Source organism: Bos indicus x Bos taurus, chromosome 6, assembly GCF_003369695.1.
Source record: "Bos indicus x Bos taurus breed Angus x Brahman F1 hybrid chromosome 6, Bos_hybrid_MaternalHap_v2.0, whole genome shotgun sequence".
Taxonomy (NCBI): domain Eukaryota; kingdom Metazoa; phylum Chordata; class Mammalia; order Artiodactyla; family Bovidae; genus Bos; species Bos indicus x Bos taurus.
In genome coordinates this window covers 67,081,582-67,099,732 of record NC_040081.1, presented here as the reverse complement: position 1 = coordinate 67,099,732, position 18,151 = coordinate 67,081,582, and the positions used below count along the sequence as shown (strand labels likewise).

The following is an 18,151-nucleotide window of genomic DNA, read 5'->3' as shown; positions in this document are numbered from 1 at the left end:
AAAAGAAATATTCTGTGTGCCAGACATGTAATTTAGAAGTTTCTAGTTGCCACATTAAAAAAAAGCAAAACACAACAAGTGAAATTAATTTTAATAGTATATTTTGGGTAACTCAGTACATAAAAAATATTTTACCATATAATCATATAAAAGTTATTAATGTGATACTAGAAATAACTCAGGAACTTACTATGAGCAATACAGTATAATACAATGCAGTGCAATTCAGTAGAATATCTTATGCAGTACAGTGGATAAAGTAAAATGTAATCCTATCAAACAAAGTTAGGAAACATATTTTACACCACTTCAGTTTTACATTTTAAATTAAAATTAATTAAAATGAAATTTAAAAATTAGTCCTCAGTTGTAATAGCCACATATCAAATGCTTAATTGCTGTTTGTGGTGAGTGTCTACCATATTAAATGGAGCAGCCCCATAGCAAAAGTTACTCTCTGTCTCCAAAAGCCTGGAGACTCCAGATTCTCTATCCCTCCTATTCCTTGATCCCTTCAAGCCCCCATGTCATCTTCCCTGCCTATACCCAGGGCTACCATGTACTGTTGTGCAAGTTATTCACGGCAAAACTCTGGGATGTCATTCAGGTGGACAATTTGGTAGATGTGTTTACTGTGAGGATGGAAGTGAAGTGTCTAAATGAAGAGACATAATTTCCTAATTCATGCAAAGGCATTTTTTGGGGAGGGGGCAGTGGTTGCAGTCCTTGTATACCTTCCTAGCATTCCAGCAGTGGGGCCTGACATTTTTCTCCTGTATGCTCAGGACTCTTCAGTGTTCACAGCCTACGGCTAAAAGTAGGGAAGCAGCTTCAGTCACCCTCTCCTCTCCCCAAAATCATGTTACAAAGCCATAGTCATTTTTCATGGTAGTTTACCTTGGAGCCATGTGTCTCACTCACTCATCACTCTATCCTCAGTGGCTGGCACATAGTATATAGGTTCTGAACACATTCACTGATTTGAATTATCATCTCAGAGTTCATTCAGGGCCCCTGTATTGTAGCCTGAGTTGCCCTTAATGAATCTTGACCTGAGGCTGATTTATCCAAGTTTGCTAACCTGGCTCTCTCTCTCACCAAGTCACAACTAATCCTTCATGTGGCGCCCTTGTTCTGAATAATAATTGTCATGATTTTTATTATTACTGATAATAGCTACTATTTATTGATCCGTGTTCATCAAGCATTATGCTTAGCAGTTTATGTGCGTTATTTCATTTAATCTTTCCAAACATCTCTAGAAGGTAGGTACTGTTTTATAAGCAGGAAACTGAGGCACTGAGAAATTAAGTAATTTACTTGAGGTCACACAGGTGGCTTAGTGGTAAATAATTCACCTGCAATGCAGAAGACACAGGAGATGTAGATTCAATCCCTGGGTCGAAGATCCTCTGGAGGAGGAAATGGCAACCCTCTCCACTATTCTTGCCTGAGAAATCTCATGGACAGAGGAGCCTGGTGGGATACAGTCATGGGGCCCCAAAGAATCAGACACGGCCGAGCGGCTGAACATATATACATACACAGCTAGTCAGTGTCAAAACTGAAATTTAAAACCAGTTCTGTCTGACTTCAAAGTCCTTCTAATGGTTTAAGTGACAAAACTGGGCTTCTCTTTTGGTATCTGGGGCCTGACTGACAAGTCACTACACTGTCTTTGCCCAGACTTCCTTCCTTTGGGGAACTTTCTATTCACAGTCCATGTAGTTTGGGTGGGGTTGACACCAATGCCAAGGATGGTCATGTGACTCAGCTTTGGCCAATCTGAGAAGTTCCTCCTTACCTGGCCAGGTGATTGGTCAGAGGTGAGCACATGGCCTAGATTCACTCACTCAGGCTCTTTTTCTGGTTCAGTTTAAGAGAGGAGGCATTTTTTCCCCCTCTGGGATTTTTAGGCTGCTGAAGTAATGTAACCTAGAACTTCTGGTGGCCATCTTTCTACTACATGGAGGCAGCTGTTTGAAGGAGGAGGGAATGAATGAGGCTGACACGCAGAGAGAAGTACCAAGTGGTGGTGAGAGCACAGATTGCAGCATTTGAACCCCAGCATTCAGATGTGCCTGAAGCATCCAGGACTTCTTGGTTATGTGAGCTAATACATTCCTTTTTGCTGCTGTTGTGTGTACAAATCTAGTTGTTTGGAATTGAAAATGCTAACTAATAGACAGACTAGAAGATATTTTTGTCGTGCATTTCCTGTTGCCATTCTCTGTCTGACAGCTAGATGAATTCACTACTTCTTGGGCCTGGGTGCCTACTGTGGTCTGCTCTATGCTTGGAGGTCTTTGATCCCTGTAGACCCTGTACATATTCAGCTTGTTTCTTCCCTTTTCAGTCTGTGAGCCCTGCCCCCATGAAGGGAGATTCCACACCCAGCCCCTCCCTGGTACTCCCCCCAATCCACTACCCCTGTGGCACAGCCCACACACGGAGATGTCAGTTGTGCCATGAGTGGAACATTAGGGAAATCGGATCTTTGTAGACATTAGAACAATTACTCATCAACCTACGTTTGAGTGTTGATCAAAGATTGTTGAATGCTTAACTCATCTGGCCTCTGACACTCTGGGATCTCAGCCAGTTTAGGCCAGAGCGTTGCCTCTTATCCCTAGTTTCCTTGGCTCCCAGCCTTTCTGATTAGCTGCCTTCTTATGTATTCTCAACTCCCCTGTGATTCTGAGCTTCCAGCCTTCTACTGGCTTCCTGCCCACATCTTTCCGGTGGCCCTCTGAGGGCATTGTTCCATTGTGAATCAGCATTCCCACAGCCCAGCCACACAGAGTGAGAACACTCCCTTCTCTGCAGCTGGCTCTTCTGTAGCCTTCTCCTGGCTTCCCTTTGTTCCTTCCAGGACATGTAAAAGCTTTTCTCCTTTAGCATTCAAGCCATTCATGCAAATACCCTTCTGATTTCTCCTTTTGTCACTGACCTCATGGTCATGCTGCTTGTTAGACTCACCTGGTTCATGGTTTTCTCTCCCAACTCTGCCGTCTCTGCATTCATCTGTACAACTAGCTTTATATATCTGTGATAAGTTGTCCAGTTGCCTTGAGGTACTTAAAGGGAGTAGCTGATTGTGACCAGAGTGGTATATCAGGGACACTCCTTAAAAGAGATTACCTGTGATCAGGACCTTAACAAATGGGCCGGATTTCAACAGGTGCTCTTCTAGGCAGAGAGAACTCAAACAAAGGCGTGGGGAAAGGAAGACATCTATGTCCTTGAGCTCTTGGAAACAGATGGTAGGATGGGAAGAGGGAACCCAGGTAGAATTTGACATGATGATATGTAGTTAAGATTAAGGAATAACCCAAAAGAGGATCCAGTGTGGAGAATGCAAGCGACGGACCAGCCTTTATCATTAAAGGGAGAAGTACTTTGAAGTTTTCAGGCATAGGTTGATAGTACAGATTATAAGATAAAAACCTGTTAGGTTGATTATAAAAGGAGAAGAGTTGTAATTAAAGCAGTTGAAGGAAGTTCATAGTAAGACTAAGGATGTAGAGAGGGTGGGTGGTAGAAGAAAAGGTGGGAGAATCTGTGGAGCAAACTGGTTGTGAGGGTGCTGGGAGCAGGCAGAGAAACCAGCAGGACATCTGCTTCTTAGGAGATGGGAGAGATCGAGGTCTGCTTGGTGATGGGTGATTTAGAGGTACAGGATTTGGTGTGAAACAACCGTGTACTAGATGTGAATCAAAGTACAATTGGCCTTTTAATTATCTTATGTATTAAGAGTAAGATGTTTATATCATGATGGTAAAAACAATTTAAATTATGTAAGCTTGGGAATTCCTTGGCAATCTAGTGGTTAGGACTCCATACTTTCACTGCTGGGACCTGGGTTCAGTCCTTGGTCAGGGAACTAAAATCCTGTAAGCCACACGGCATGGCCGAAAAAAAAAAAATTGTGTTAAGGTGTTTCTCAAACTGTTCTGTAGAATACTACAACTCTGGGAGATGTTAATCAGGTTCAAGGGAAACGGAATGAGTTCTGTGATCAAATAAGATTGGAAAGTATTCTATATGATTCACAGAGCCTATTCATGTCTTAAGAGGTTCTGTGAAATGCACACAGGGAACCATTTAGACATTGATTAACCCTGATTTCCCTAATAAATTTGTCCATTTCAGCAAGGATGTGGTCAACACACTGTAATAGTATGATCTTGCCACTGTGCTGGCCACTGGTCAGTAAGAGAATAAAATCAGCCCACGTGCCTGCCCTTGTGAGAGTGTGGCCTGGTATTATCTGACAAGTTCATAGTGTTCTGAAACAGTTTGGGAAGCTTTGAGTTAAGGTGTGTAGACATTCTTGTTTGTGCTCTGGAGTAGAGTGGAGTGATTTTTAAAACAATACATATTTATTTATTGGGTTGTGTCAGGCCTTGGTTGTGGCACTCAGAATCCGCAGTCCTCCTTGTGGCATGTGGGACTTGCGGAATCTTTAGGTGTAGCATTTGAATGCTGTTAGCTGCAGGGGGTGGGATCTAGTTCCCTAACCAGGGTTTGGGGCTTGGAGTCGTGGCCACTGGCCCACCAGGGAAGCCCCTGAGCAGCTTGCTTGCCTCCCGTCCCGTCTCTCTGCCTCCATGTCTCTCTGTCACACCGGTATCTCTACTTTTGCATACTGTTTCCTGCCCCTTCTGCCTCGGGGATGGACAGAGCTGATGACAAGCTAACTTTCAGTTCTGGGAAGCTGGTGACTTGCCCAGGGTGACCCAGCTAGTTAGTGGTAGAGCCAGAACCCAGCTCTTCAGGCTCTAGGTCCTATGCAGATTCCATTCTTGGTGAGAAGGGACAATATGGAATGCCTAAATATTGAAAAAAAATTAGATAGACTCAACAGGTTGAGTGAGATGAGATACTATGGATTATGCCAGTTTAATCAATATCAGGGCTGATTTAGATATCACCAGCACCACCACCATCGTCATCACTAATGTTGAGTAATTACTATGATCCATGTCCTGTGCTAAGCACTTTACATATATTTAATTTTTACAACAACTCTGTGAAGTAGTAATTATTACCCCATTTTATAGATGAGGAGGCAAGCTCAGAGAAGTAAGTGATATATCCATGTTTACATAGCTAGGAAGCAACAAAGCCAGGCTTCCATTCTAGGCTGTTTTCAGAGTCCACATGCTTAACTTCATCTTCTATTAGGTGAGTTTTTTTTTTCTGCTTCTAAAATTCCTTCTCAGAATCAGTCTGTCTTTTCTCCCTTGCCATTTCAGCTTGCCCAGCCCATTCTCTGTGTGAAAAACTTGATTTCAGAAAGGATCTGATCTTTTATTTATTCCATGTCAGGTAACATTCATCAAGTATTTAATGGGTGCTAACTGTGTGAAGGAACTGTTTTAGGAGCTGAGGATCCAGTGGTGAACACAAGACTAGGTTCCTGCTTACGAGGAAGTTAGAGTCAGTGTGGAGGTCGCACGATTAAAAACAAATAACAGAAATCCTGCGTAGTAATAAGTATGATGCAGAGAATTAAAATCCTTATTTTAATTTAATCAGGGTGACTAATTATTTTAGATTGTGTAGTCAAGGGAAGGAGGGTTTCCATGGTGGTTCAGCGGTAAAGAATCTGCCTGCCAATGCAGGAGACACAAGTTACATCCCTGGGTCAGGAAGATCCCCTGGAGGAGGGCATGGCAAGCCACTCCAGTATTCTCGTCTGGAGAATTTCATGGACAGAGGAGCTACAGCCCATGGGGTCGCAAAGAGTCAGACATGACTTAGCGACTAAACAACAACAGTCAAGGAAAGGTCTTTTGGTGAAAGTGGCATATAGGTTGAATTTGAGTTACAAGAAGTTATTGGTTAAGAGTGAGCAAGAGAGAGCAGGTGGAATGATTTTCTAGATAGAGGTAACATGATTTGCAAAGACCACCTCCCCCCAACATGCCATGGATTTGCTATGTGTAAAGGACAGGAAGAAGGCTTTTGTGGGTTGACACATAGTGGGCCAGGGAGAGAGTGGTACTGGATGAGGTTGGACAAGTAGGTGGTGTCCTAAATTAAGAGATTTTTAGTCTGAGTTCAGGGAATCCATTAGAGGGTTTAAGCAGAACTGAGGACATAAGCTGGTTTATGTTTTTAAAAGTTTGTGTTGATTGAGACTTCCCTGGTGGCACAGTGGATAAGAATCCACCTGCTGAAGCAGGGGACATGGGTTTAATCCCTGGTCTGGGAAGATTCCACGTGCCTTGGAGCAGCTAATCCTGTGTGTCCAACTTCTGAGCCTGTGCTCTAGGGCCCATGAGGCACAACTACTGAGCCCGTGTGCTGCAACTGCTGAAGCCCGTGTGCCTAGACCCCGTGCTCTGCAACAAGAGAAGCCACGGGAATGAGAAGTCCAAACACCACAACAAAGAGTCGCCCCCCACTCTCTGCAACTAGGGAAAGATTGTGTGCAGCAACGAAGACCCAATGCAACCAAAAAAAAGTTTGTGTTGATTGATGAATAGAAAAAGGATTGTAAGAAGATGAGGAAGGAAGTAGTGAGACCTAACAGGGGGATATTGCAATAGTCCTGACAAGGGATGATGGTGTGTATATCAGTTATTGCCACAGTAATGCTGTGTGACAGATATCCCCATAAACTTAGTGACATACAGAAAAAAGGATTATTTTTGCTCAGTCAGTGGAATGGTTGCGTAATGCGGCTCTTCTGGGCCAGGCTCAGCTGATCCTAACTGAGCTTGCGCATGTCTGTGATCAGCTGTGGGTCAGGTAGGCAACTCTGCCATATTGCCTGCTTTTCCTGATATGTTTGGGAGGGCCAGCTGGTTGCTGATTGTCTAGGATGGCCTCAACTCAGATGGCTGGGACAACTCTGCTCTCCTCTGTGTGGTGTTGTTACATGACTCTATTCTTATTCTCTCATGGTCATAATAAAGAAGCAAGAAAGGAAGTAGAAATGGGCAGGCAGATTTTTAAGCCTTAGCTGGTGTTCCATTTACTACTGTCACATTGGTCAAGGCAGGTTATTTGAGTACATCGACAGCTACTATGAGGGGCATTGCCAAAGAGCAGGTATACAGAGAGGTATGAAAAGATTCAGGGAGGCATTACAATAAGAGCCATTAGTGCAATCAGTCTGTTGCACTAAAGGGAAAAGTATGGAGTCTTGAATATTCATAGGATATTGGAATATTTTGGAGCCTGGTGGCTCAGTGGGAAGGAGTCCACCTGCAATGCAGGAGATGTGGGTTCGAAGCCTGTTTTGGGAAGATCCCCGGGAGAAGGGAATGGCTACCACTCCAGGATTCTTGCCTAGAGAATTCCATGAACAGAAGAGCTTGGCATGCTGCAGTCCATGGGGTTGCAAAGAGTTGGACACGACTGAGTGACTAACACTTCCACTTCCACAGTCAAAAGAACATGCTGATGGATTAGAGTTGAGGTATGAAAGAGAGGAATGAATCAATGATAACTCTTAGATTTTTGGCTGAGCAGCTGGGGAGATGGTGAGGCCATTTATTCAGACATCAAAGACTAGATAAAGAGCAAATTTTCAGGGACTATATAGCACTCCATTGTAGCCATGTTACATTTGAGATACTTGCTAAATATTTAAATAAAGATATCAGGATTGCAGTTGGATATATAAATCTGAGGTTCTTGGCAACAGGGCTAAAGATGGAGATGTCAGGGTTATTACCACACAGGTGGTATGTCAAGCCGTGGAACTGGATGAGGCTGCCTCCGAGAAGGATTCATAGATGAAGAAGCAGAACAAGCCCAGGGTAGAGTGCTGGTGCACACCAGTGTTCAGAAGTAAAGGAGGAAAACAGAGGTCAGCAAAGGAGACTGAGAAGGTTCAGCCTCTAAGATTGGAGAAAAATCAAGGAGACTTTGGTGTCACAGAGAACCAACAGAAGCGAAGCATTTCAAGGAGAGAATGGTCAGCTGTGTTAACACTGTTAGGGCAGCAGGGGAGAGAGACTAGAACTGGGAAGTGATCACGGGTTCTGGCAACAAGGCTGTTCTTGGTGATTTTGACACATGAAATCTTAGTGGCCTGATGAGACAGAAACGCACCTGGAGCAGTTTGAGGCCAGCACATGAGTTGAGGAGCAGGGATAGCAACCCCAATCCTGTCTTTCAAGAGCTTTTGCTGTAAAGGGACTCAGGTGATACGGTAGTTGGAGGTGACTGTGGGTCAAGGCAGAGGTTTATTTTTGGGAATGTATGTGATGCTTCTGTACCAAAGGGGATGATCCAGTAGAGAGACATCAGGTACACCAAAGAAGGGAAAGCTACAGGCCACAAATGTTGGAGATGGCAGGAGAGGACGGGATTGAGAATTTAGAATAATTAGTGTGTTACCTTCTTCGGGGGTATTTGGGTACTCTGTTTTATTTCTAATTTTGGAATGAAACATTTACCATTGAAGTGAATCGTTTCAGCCAGGGTAAGGAAGAATATGAGTTCTGCTGTAACACTGGGCAGAGGGAATGCGTCTGTATTAGGCTCATTCAGCTACCATCGTAGAGGAGAGATGCAGAGACTTCTTTGGAAGTATTCTATTTCTGTAGGTGGTGCTCAGTGTTTCTTTTTTCTTTTTTTACTTATTTTTATTTTTCGGCTGTGTTGCCTGACATGTGGGATCTTAGTTTACCAACCAGGGATTGAACCTCTCCCCCTGCGGTGGAAACATGGAGTCTTAACTACTGGACTGCCAGGGAAGCCTTCCACGTTTCCTATAATGATAGAAAAACTGATAAATTCAGTTTCTTAGATTTTGATATGGGTAGCAAGTTTGGCACTTCTTGAGCAAAGCTAGGGAGGGAATGTGAATGACAGTGTCCAGATTCTTATAACAGTATGACTTGATGTTTTGATCAGTTCAGTAGATTGCAGACCAGATATGCATTCTGTAATTCCAGCTGGGAGATAAAAATTGCCTTTTATACTTTTTAAGATAAGGTAACTTCAACTTTACCTTTTGAACCATGGTGTTGGAGAAGACTCTTGAGAGTCCCTTGGACTGCAAGGAGATCCAACCAGTCCATCCTAAAGGAGATCAGTCCTGGGTATTCATTGGAAGGACTGATGTTGAAGCTGAAACTCCAATACTTTGGCCACCTGATGTGAAGAGCTGACTCATTTGAAAAGACCCCGATGCTGGGAAAGATTGAGGGTGGGAGGAGAAGGGGATGACAGAAGATGAGATGGCTGGATGGCATCACCAACTCAATGGACATGAGTTTGGGCAAACTCCAAGAGTTGGTGATGGACAGGGAGGCCTGGCATGCTGCGGTTCATGGGGTTGCAGAGTCGGACATGACTGAGCAACTGAACTGAACTTCAACTTGAAACTATAATATAAAGCAAATATATTAAATGAATGGTAATTTAAAATGTATTTTGTAGAAGTTCATGTGTACATTTGATGATATTTAAGCAACTATTTTCACCAGCCTTCCTGGAATCTGTGCTCTGTGTGTGGTGGGGTGAGGATGGTGGTGTTGAAAAAAGTAGTACCCTGTCTCAGAGTATCTTCCCAGTCTTCGAAGATTTTTGTTCAGTTGCTGTGAATCTGTTTTCCTATTTCACTGATTTAAAATATTAGTGCTTGTGCAGTTCATATTGTGAACTGAGAACCACATCAGTCACCACTCTGTTTTTTATTGCTTTCTGATTTGGTGGAAATAATACTGAAAAAGACATCTGCTAGGGCCTTAGTTGGAGAAGACAATGGCAAGCCACTCCAGTACTCTTGCCTAGAAAATCCCATGGATGGAGGAGCCTGGTAGGCTGCAGTCCATGGGGTCGCTACGAGTCAGACCGACTGAGCGACTTCACTTTCACTTTTCACTTTCACACAATGGAGAAGGCAATGGCAACCCACTCCAGTGTTCTTGCCTGGAGAATCCCAGGGACGGCAGAACCTGGTGGGCTGCCATCTATGGGGTCTCACAGAGTCGGACGCGACTGAAGTGACTTAGCAGCAGCAGCAGCAGCAGCAGGGCCTTAGTAATTCTTATATATAGCAGTCTGTTAGTTCAAAGGACTGTTAGTTCAAAGTTAGCAGAAATATTAGGAAGTCAAGAAGCAAGACGTAAATCAGATGAAGTCAGAATCTCAAAATGTAAATGCTTCTAGTGTGAAGCTGTAGATCTTTGGAATTGTTGGTGTTTTCTGTTATCTTAGATCATTCAGGAGGGTGTATCTGAAAATACTTAGCCTTCAAAAATTTTTACAGCAAATATGTTGATTATTATATTATTAATGTAATATTTACATTTCTTTCACATGTTGGAGAGTAAGTCTGAATTTCATTTAATTTTTATTGAAAATGAGCTTAAGCGCGTTTATCAGATATGGCTCAAGGATCATATCTATTTACCTAATTCTGTACTCGACTCTTCTTTCTTTTTTTTGGCCATGCTTTGTGACTTATGGGATCTTAGTTCTGCCACCCATTTCTCCTGAGGTGCCCTGGCTGATAGCCTGCAAGTGCTCAAAATGTGAGTGAGGCCATTCTGGACATTGAGCAGAATTGTTCCCCTGACAGAATCAGGAGGAAAAATACATTTTAATTGTTTTCATGTTCATAATTACAGAATGGGGTGTATTTTGCTGGTGGTTTTTCTCATCAGAAGCTAATGGACACAGCTTCCAGTGCTGGTGGACGTTTCTGCTGATGCTGTGTTGGGCTCATCTGGACACAGTGTGGCTGTGTCTTCTATGGAACATTCAAGGCTAATTTTGATTATATTCAGTTTCTGTTGTATGAACTGATGTGAGAACCAACTTCCATATAAGTTTTGCTTGGTTTCACTCTGTTTTATTCCTTCCTTCTGGTTTGTGATTTCTCCTTCTACTTTTGATTCTCATCTGTATGTTATTTACATATTGTACATTTATATTTTTCTTAAATTTTTTTAATTGAGAATAAATTCAGGTAACCACCATTTGAACCAACTTGAAGAGTACAATCCTGTGGTTTTTAATATATATACAATGTTGTATAACCACCACCACCATCTAACTCCAGAAGATTCTTATCACTTAAAAAAAAACTGTACACACCCACCCTACCCCATTCTCTCTTCATTTCAGCCAAACGATAGTCTACTTTCTTTCTCTATGGGTTTGCCTGTTCTGGACATTTCACATAAACAGTGTTCTGGTCATTTCACATAAATGGAATCAATATAATGTGGCCTTTTGTGCTTGGCTTCTTTTACTTAGTATAATATTTTCAAAGCTCATTTGTGTTGCACTATGAATCAGTACCTCATTGTTTTTTTCTGGTGGAGTAACATTCAGTTGTATGGGTTTATATATATCTCCATACATCAGTGTATGGACATTTGGGTTGTTTCCACTTTTTGGCTATTATGACTAATACCTCTATGCGCAGTAGTTTATAAGCCTCTTTGTGAATATATGTTTTCAATTCTCTTGGGTATGTACTTAAGAGTGGAAGTGCTGGGTCATAGCTTAACTCTATGTTTAACTTTTGAGGAACTACCAAACTGGTTTTCACAGTGGCTGTATCACTTTACATTCCTACTAACAATGGATGAGGGTTCCCATTTCTCCATATTCTTGTCAATCCTTATTTTCCTTTTTTTGGGATTATAACTAGCCTAGTATGTGTATAGTAGGAACTCCTTGTGCTTTTGATTTATGTATTCCTAAAAGCAAGACAGTTCCAGAAAAACATCTGCTTTATTGACTAAGCCAAAGCCTTTGACTGTGTGGATCACAATAAACTGTGGAAAATTCTGAAAGAGATGGGAATACTAGACCACCTGACCTGCCTCTTGAGAAATCTGTATGCAGGTCAGGAAGCAACAGTTAGAACTGGACATGGAACAACAGACTGGTTCCAAATAGGGAAAGGAGTATGTCAAGGCTGTATATTGTCACCCTGCTTATTTAACTTAATGCAGAATGCATCATGAGAAACGCTGGGCTGTATGAAACACAAACTGGAATCAAGATTGCTGGGAGAAATATCAATAATCTCAGATATGCAGATGACACCAACCTTACGCCAGAAAGTGAAGAACTAAAGAGCCTCTTGATGAAAGTGAAAGAAGAGAGTGAAAAAGTTGGCTTAAAACTCAACATTCAGAAAACTAAGATCATGGTATTCAGTCCCATCACTTCACGGCAGATAGATAGGGAAACAGTGGAAACAGTGTCAGACTTTATTTTCTTGGGCTCCAAAATCACTGCAGATGCTGACTGCAGCCATGAAATTAAAAGACACCTGCTCCTTGGAAGAAAAGTTATGACCAACCTAGACAGCATATTAAAAAGCAGAGACATTACTTTGCCAAGAAAGGTCTGCCTAGTCAAAGCTATGGTTTTTCCAATAGTCATGTATGGATGTGAGAGTTGGACTGTAAAGAAAGCTGAGCGCTGAAGAATTGATGCTTTTGAACTGTGGTGTTGGATACGACTTTTGGGAGTCCCTTGGACTGCAAGGAGATCCAACCAGTCCATACTAAAGGAAATCAGTCCTGAGTGTTCATTAGAAGAACTGATGTTGAAGCTGAAACTCCAATACTTTGGCCACCTGATATAAAGAACTGGCTCATTTGAAAAGACCCTGATGCTGGGAAAGATTGAAGGTGGGAAGAAAAGGGGACAACAGAGGGTGAGATGGTTGGATGGCATCACCAACTCAATGGACATGAGTTTGAGTAAACTCTGGGAGTTGATAATGGACAGGGAGGCCTGGCGTGCTGTAGTCCAGGGATCTCAAAGAATTGGACATGACTGAGCGACTGGACTGAACTGAAAAGCTAATGATGTTGAGCATTTTTTCAAGTGTTTATTAGCCTTTTGACATCTTTGGGAAAATGTCTACTTAAGTCCTTTACCTGTTAATTAAAAAAAAATTATTCAGTTGTAAGTGTTATATTCTGGATACTAGACTCTTACTGGTGCCTCAGCTGGTAAAGAATCTACCTTCTATGCAGGAGACCTGGGTTCAATCCCTGGTTTGGGAAGATCCCCTGGAGAAGGGAATGGTTACCCACTCCAGTATTTGGCCTGGAGAATTCCATGGACTGTATAGTCCATGGGTCACAAAGAGTCAGACACGACTGAGTGACTTTCACTTCACTTCAGACTCTTATTGGGTATGTCATTTGTGAATTCTTTCTCTCATATGTGGGTTGTCTTTTCACTTCCTTTGTAGTGTCCCTAGACATACAGAAGTTTTTGAGTTGAAGTCCAGTTTCTCTCTTTCGTCACTTGTGCTCTTCTTGAAGTTGTGTTTAAAAAGCCATTGTGTGAACTAAAATCATGAAAACTTACTGCTATGTTTCCTTCTGAGAGTTTTTGTAATTTTAGTTTTTACATTGTCTTTGATCCATTTAGAAATCATTTTTGTTTGTGGTGTGAAGTAGGGATCCCAATTCACTTATATCCAGTTGTCTCAGAACCATTTGTTGGAAAGACTGCTCTTTCCTTGTGGAATAGTGTTGGCATGCTCATCAAAAATCAGTTAACCATAGATGTGTGGGGTTTCTTTCTGGACTCCCAGTTCTACACTGTTGATCTGTACATCTATCTTTATATAATATTACACTGTTTGGATTCCTGTAATATTGTAGTGAAAGTGAAAGTGTTAGTTGCTCAGTTGTGTCTGACTCTGCAACCGCACGGACTGTAGCCCACCAGTTTCTTCTGGCCATGGAATTCTCCAGGCAAGAGTACTGGAGTGGGTTGCCATTCCCTTTGAAATTGGGAATATGAGACCACCAGCCTTTTGTTTTTCAAGATTAAATGGCTATTTGGCATTACTGTGTGAGTTTTAGTATCAGCTTGTCCATTTTTGCAAAAAAAGAAAAAACAAAAAAGGCAATTGGAATTTTGATGCAGATTATGTTGAATCTGTAGAGCCATTTGATAATGAGTGCCATTTTAGCAATATTAAGAATTTCAATCCTTGAGCATGGACATCTTTCCCTTTATTTTGGTCTTCTTACATTTCTTTTAACAGCATTTTGTAGTTTCCAATGCATAAGCCTCACACATCTTTGGTTAAATTTTGTTCATGTTTCTTTTTTTTTTTTTTTTTTCTTTTTTGGTGGAGTCATATGGCTTGTGGATCTTAGGTTCCTGGCCAGGGATGGAACCTGGGCCCTTGGCAGAGAAAGCATGGAGTCCTAACCACTGGGCCTCAAGGAAATTCCCATGTTCATGTAGTTTTTAAAAATTTATTGAAGAATAATTGATTTACAATGTTGTGTTAATTTCTTCTGTACAGCAGAGTGATTCAGTTATGCATGCATATATATATATTCTTCTTCATATCCTTTCTATTGTGGCTTATTACAGGATATTGAATATAGTTCCTTGTGTTACACACTAGGACCTTGTTGTTTATCCATTCTATATATAGTAGTTTGCGTCTGCTAATCCCAAACTCCCGATCCATCCCTCCCTCCACACCACTCCCCTTTGTCTGTCCCAAGTCTGTTCTCTCTGTCTGTGCGTCTGTTTCTGTTTCACAGATAAGTTCACTTGTATCATGTGTTAGATTCCACATATAAGTGATAATCACATTATTTGTCTTTCTGACTTATTTTACTTAGTATGATAATCTCTAGGTCCGTCTCTGTTGCTCCATGTTGCTGCCGATGGCATCATTTCATTCTTTTTTTATGGCTGAGTAATGTACCACATCTCCTTTATCTGTTCATCTGTTGATGGGCATTTAGGTCATTTCCATGTCTTGGCTATTGTGAATAGTGCTGCTATTGTTTATGTGTTTTTATTGTAAGATGTCTCAATTTCTCTCTGAATGTATACAAGGTATAAATTGTAAATCAATACAAATAAAATTTTTAATGTAGTTCATCAGCTATATAATGTAGTCAGACTTTTACTATAAAAGTCTGAGAGTAAGGACACAAGATTTCTATTCTTAAAGGTATTAGTATTATATTAGTTACATTCTATTTTCTTTCTTTGTTTATAAAATGGTACTTGCACTTACTATGGGACTCTGGTGCATTTTAATTTCTTAGTGATAATAGTAGCACTACAAAAATTAAAATGGTAAGACTAAGAGCAAACACTTAACACTTAAGTGCATGTACTCTTCTGAGTGCTTTCTGTGTATTAACTCATTTAATGAAATTCTGAGTGGGGGTGCAGTTTTAAAAGCTAAGGGACTGTGAGTTTGTGTGTATGAAACTTTACATTTGAATGCCATTTTTAAAAACATAATTTTAATCTAGAGTTCTTAAAAATAGCTATAGTGAGTTGTTAGTTTTAAAAATTAAGATACTAATAATAGTATTAATGAACAAAGAGAGGGAAGTAGTATTTGTCAACTTAGCTTTTGTGTACTCTGAATTATTGGTAGAGAGGTTTGGACCCAATGATTCTAATTATTGGAGCACCCAGCTCTCATTTTCTGTAAACAAATAACTTGAATATGAATAAGCTGTAAACATCACAGTCCTCTGTATGGCACTTGAGAAGGATATTGGAGGAGAGGGCTCTTTAAAGCTTTAGACAGAAACTCTGCTGGAGTATAAGCTCGAAGAAGGTGGGGCCTGTGTTTTCCATTGCACTGTTGTAATCCTCTCACAGCATTAGATGTAAAGTGGATTTTAAACAAACTATTTGGTTGAAAAATTAATGAACAAATGAATACAAGGCTGAAAAAGAATCAGTTTGGATTTTGATTTCTTTTTGATAGTGGAAATACCATTCTCTCCTTTGGGAATATGTGTGTGTGTATTTGGGTAGAAATGGAAGAGAGAAAGGATTATTGAAATAGAATATGTTTAAATTAATGGAAGTTGTTTTTACTGTTTTTCTTCAAACTCACCTTGCATTTAGTGGGGCTGAGCCCTTGTTCAACCATCTTCCATGGGTGACAACTAACTCAGCCCTTACCCCAGCTCAGACATCATCTTCTCTGATTATCTTTCTACCTTCTACCTTTGGGCAGAGCTGAACCTTGTATCCATCTGTGATTTGGCACTTACCACATGGTTAATGACATTTTTACTTTCCGTTATATATGTCCTTTCTCCTACGTTGTGGATACCTTATTGGCTATGTCTTCTGCTTTATTCCCAGAACCTGATAGCGTATCTGGCACTTAGCAGATACTCAGTTAACAGTTGTTGAATATGAAGACATGTATCAGTTCAAAACAAAGGTATGGCAAAATGAACTGACTGTTGGCTATGTATAAGAAACTTTATGTGGATTTTTCTGATTTATACCTCATGTTACTCCATTAAGGTTGGTACCATTATCCTTATTATGAAGGTAAGGGAATAGTGTCAAAAGAGTTAAGTAACTTGTATGAAGTTATACAACTAATAAATGGCAAAGCTAAGATTTAGAGCCAGGTCAGTGAGACTTAAAAGTTCAGGCTCTTGTAGGCAAAATATTCTTGGACGTAAAGTGTAGCAATGTCTTCTTAGGTCAGTCTCCCAAGACAATAGAAATAGAAGCAAAAATAAATAAATGGGACCTAATCAAATGTATAACCTTTTGTGCAGCGAAAGAAACCATAAACAAAATGAAAAGACAGCCTATGGACTGGGAGAAAATATTTACAAACAATGCGAATGATAAGGGCTTAATTTCCAAAATATACGAACAGCCAAGGCAATTCAATAACAAAAAAACCAAACAACCCAGTCAAAAAATGGACAGAAGACGTAAATAGACATTTCTCCGGAGAAGACATACAGGTGGCCCAAGGCACATGAGAAGAGGCTTAATATCACTAATTATCTGGGAAATGCAAATCAAAACTACTTATCTCACAGTAGTCAGAATGTCCTAGGGAGGATGTGAAGAAAAGGGAAACCTCCTACACTGTTGGTGGGAGGGTAAATTGATGCAGCCCACATGGAAACTAGTATGGAGGTTTCTTAAAAAACTAAAAATAAAGTCACCATATGATCCGGCAATCCCACTACTGGGCATTTATCTGGAGAAAACTCTAGGACAAAGTATATGTGCATCCCAATGTTCATAGCAGCACTAGTTACAATAGCCAAGATGTGAAAGTAACATATATGCCCATTGACACATGAATGGATAAAGAAGAGGTGGGATGTATATACAATGGAATATTACTCAGCTGTAAAAAGAATGAAATAATGCCATTTGCAGCAACGTGGATGGACCTAGAGATTATCAAACTAAGTGAAGTAAGTCAGACAAAGACAAATATATGATATCACTTATATGTGGAATCTAAAATATGACACAAATGATCTTATTTACAAAACAGAAACAGGCTTCCAGATGTAGAAGACAAATTTATGATTACCAAAGGGGAAAGGAGGTGGGGGAGGGATAAATTAGGAGTTTGAAATTAGCAGATACAAACTATCAATACTATATATAAAATAGATAAAAACAAGGCCATACTATATAGTACAGGGAACTGTATGCAATATCTTATAACCTATAATGGAAAAGAATATGAAAAAAGACTACATATATGTATATGTATAACAGAATCACTTTCCTGTACACCTGAAACTAACACAGTCTATAAATCAATCATACTACAATAGAAAAAAAGTTAGGTTCTTTCTACTAAATCATTCTGCTTAAACCAGGAGTTCTAATGTAAGTAATTGGTGACATAAGATGACGGAGGGTGACATAGGGAAAGAAATCGTTAGGATAATGTATAAAGAACCATTGGTTATATCTTCTACAGCTCTGTCAGGGGACATATTAAAATTTTTAGAGTTAATATGTCAAAAGATATAGGCTTGCCTTCGAGATGGTTGAATTTCCTGTGTTTAATACAGTGGTATTAAACAGTGGCAGAGTTCCAAAGAATAGCAAGGAGAGATAAGAAAGCCTTCCTCAGCGATCATGCAAAGAAATAGAGGAAAACAACAGAATGGTAAAGACTAGAGATCTCTTCAAGAAAATTAGAGATACCAAGGGAACATTCCATGCAAAGATGGGCTCGATAAAGGACAGAAATGGTATGGACCTAACAGAAACAGAAGATATTAAGAAGAGATGGCAAGAATACACAGAAGAACTGTACAAAAAAGATCTTCACGAGCCAGATAATCATGATGGTATGGTCACTGACCTAGAGCCAGACATCCTGGAATGTGAAGTCAAGTGAGCCTTAGAAAGCATC

The 18,151-nt window shown here is 40.5% G+C and overlaps 1 protein-coding gene across 4 annotated transcripts in view; it reads left to right on the top strand.

Annotated features, from left to right (window-relative positions):
* Positions 1–18,151, top strand: part of TEC (tec protein tyrosine kinase) — a 168,598-nt gene that overhangs the window by 12,657 nt on the left and 137,790 nt on the right. The window contains exon 2 of one of the 4 annotated variants that reach the window (XM_027544442.1): positions 16,099–16,180. The exons of the other annotated variants lie outside the window; for them this stretch is intronic. Coding sequence (XP_027400243.1) covers positions 16,160–16,180 — 21 coding nt within the window. The 5' untranslated portion in view covers positions 16,099–16,159. The remainder of the gene's footprint in view (positions 1–16,098; positions 16,181–18,151) is intronic. 4 annotated transcript variants of the gene reach the window in all.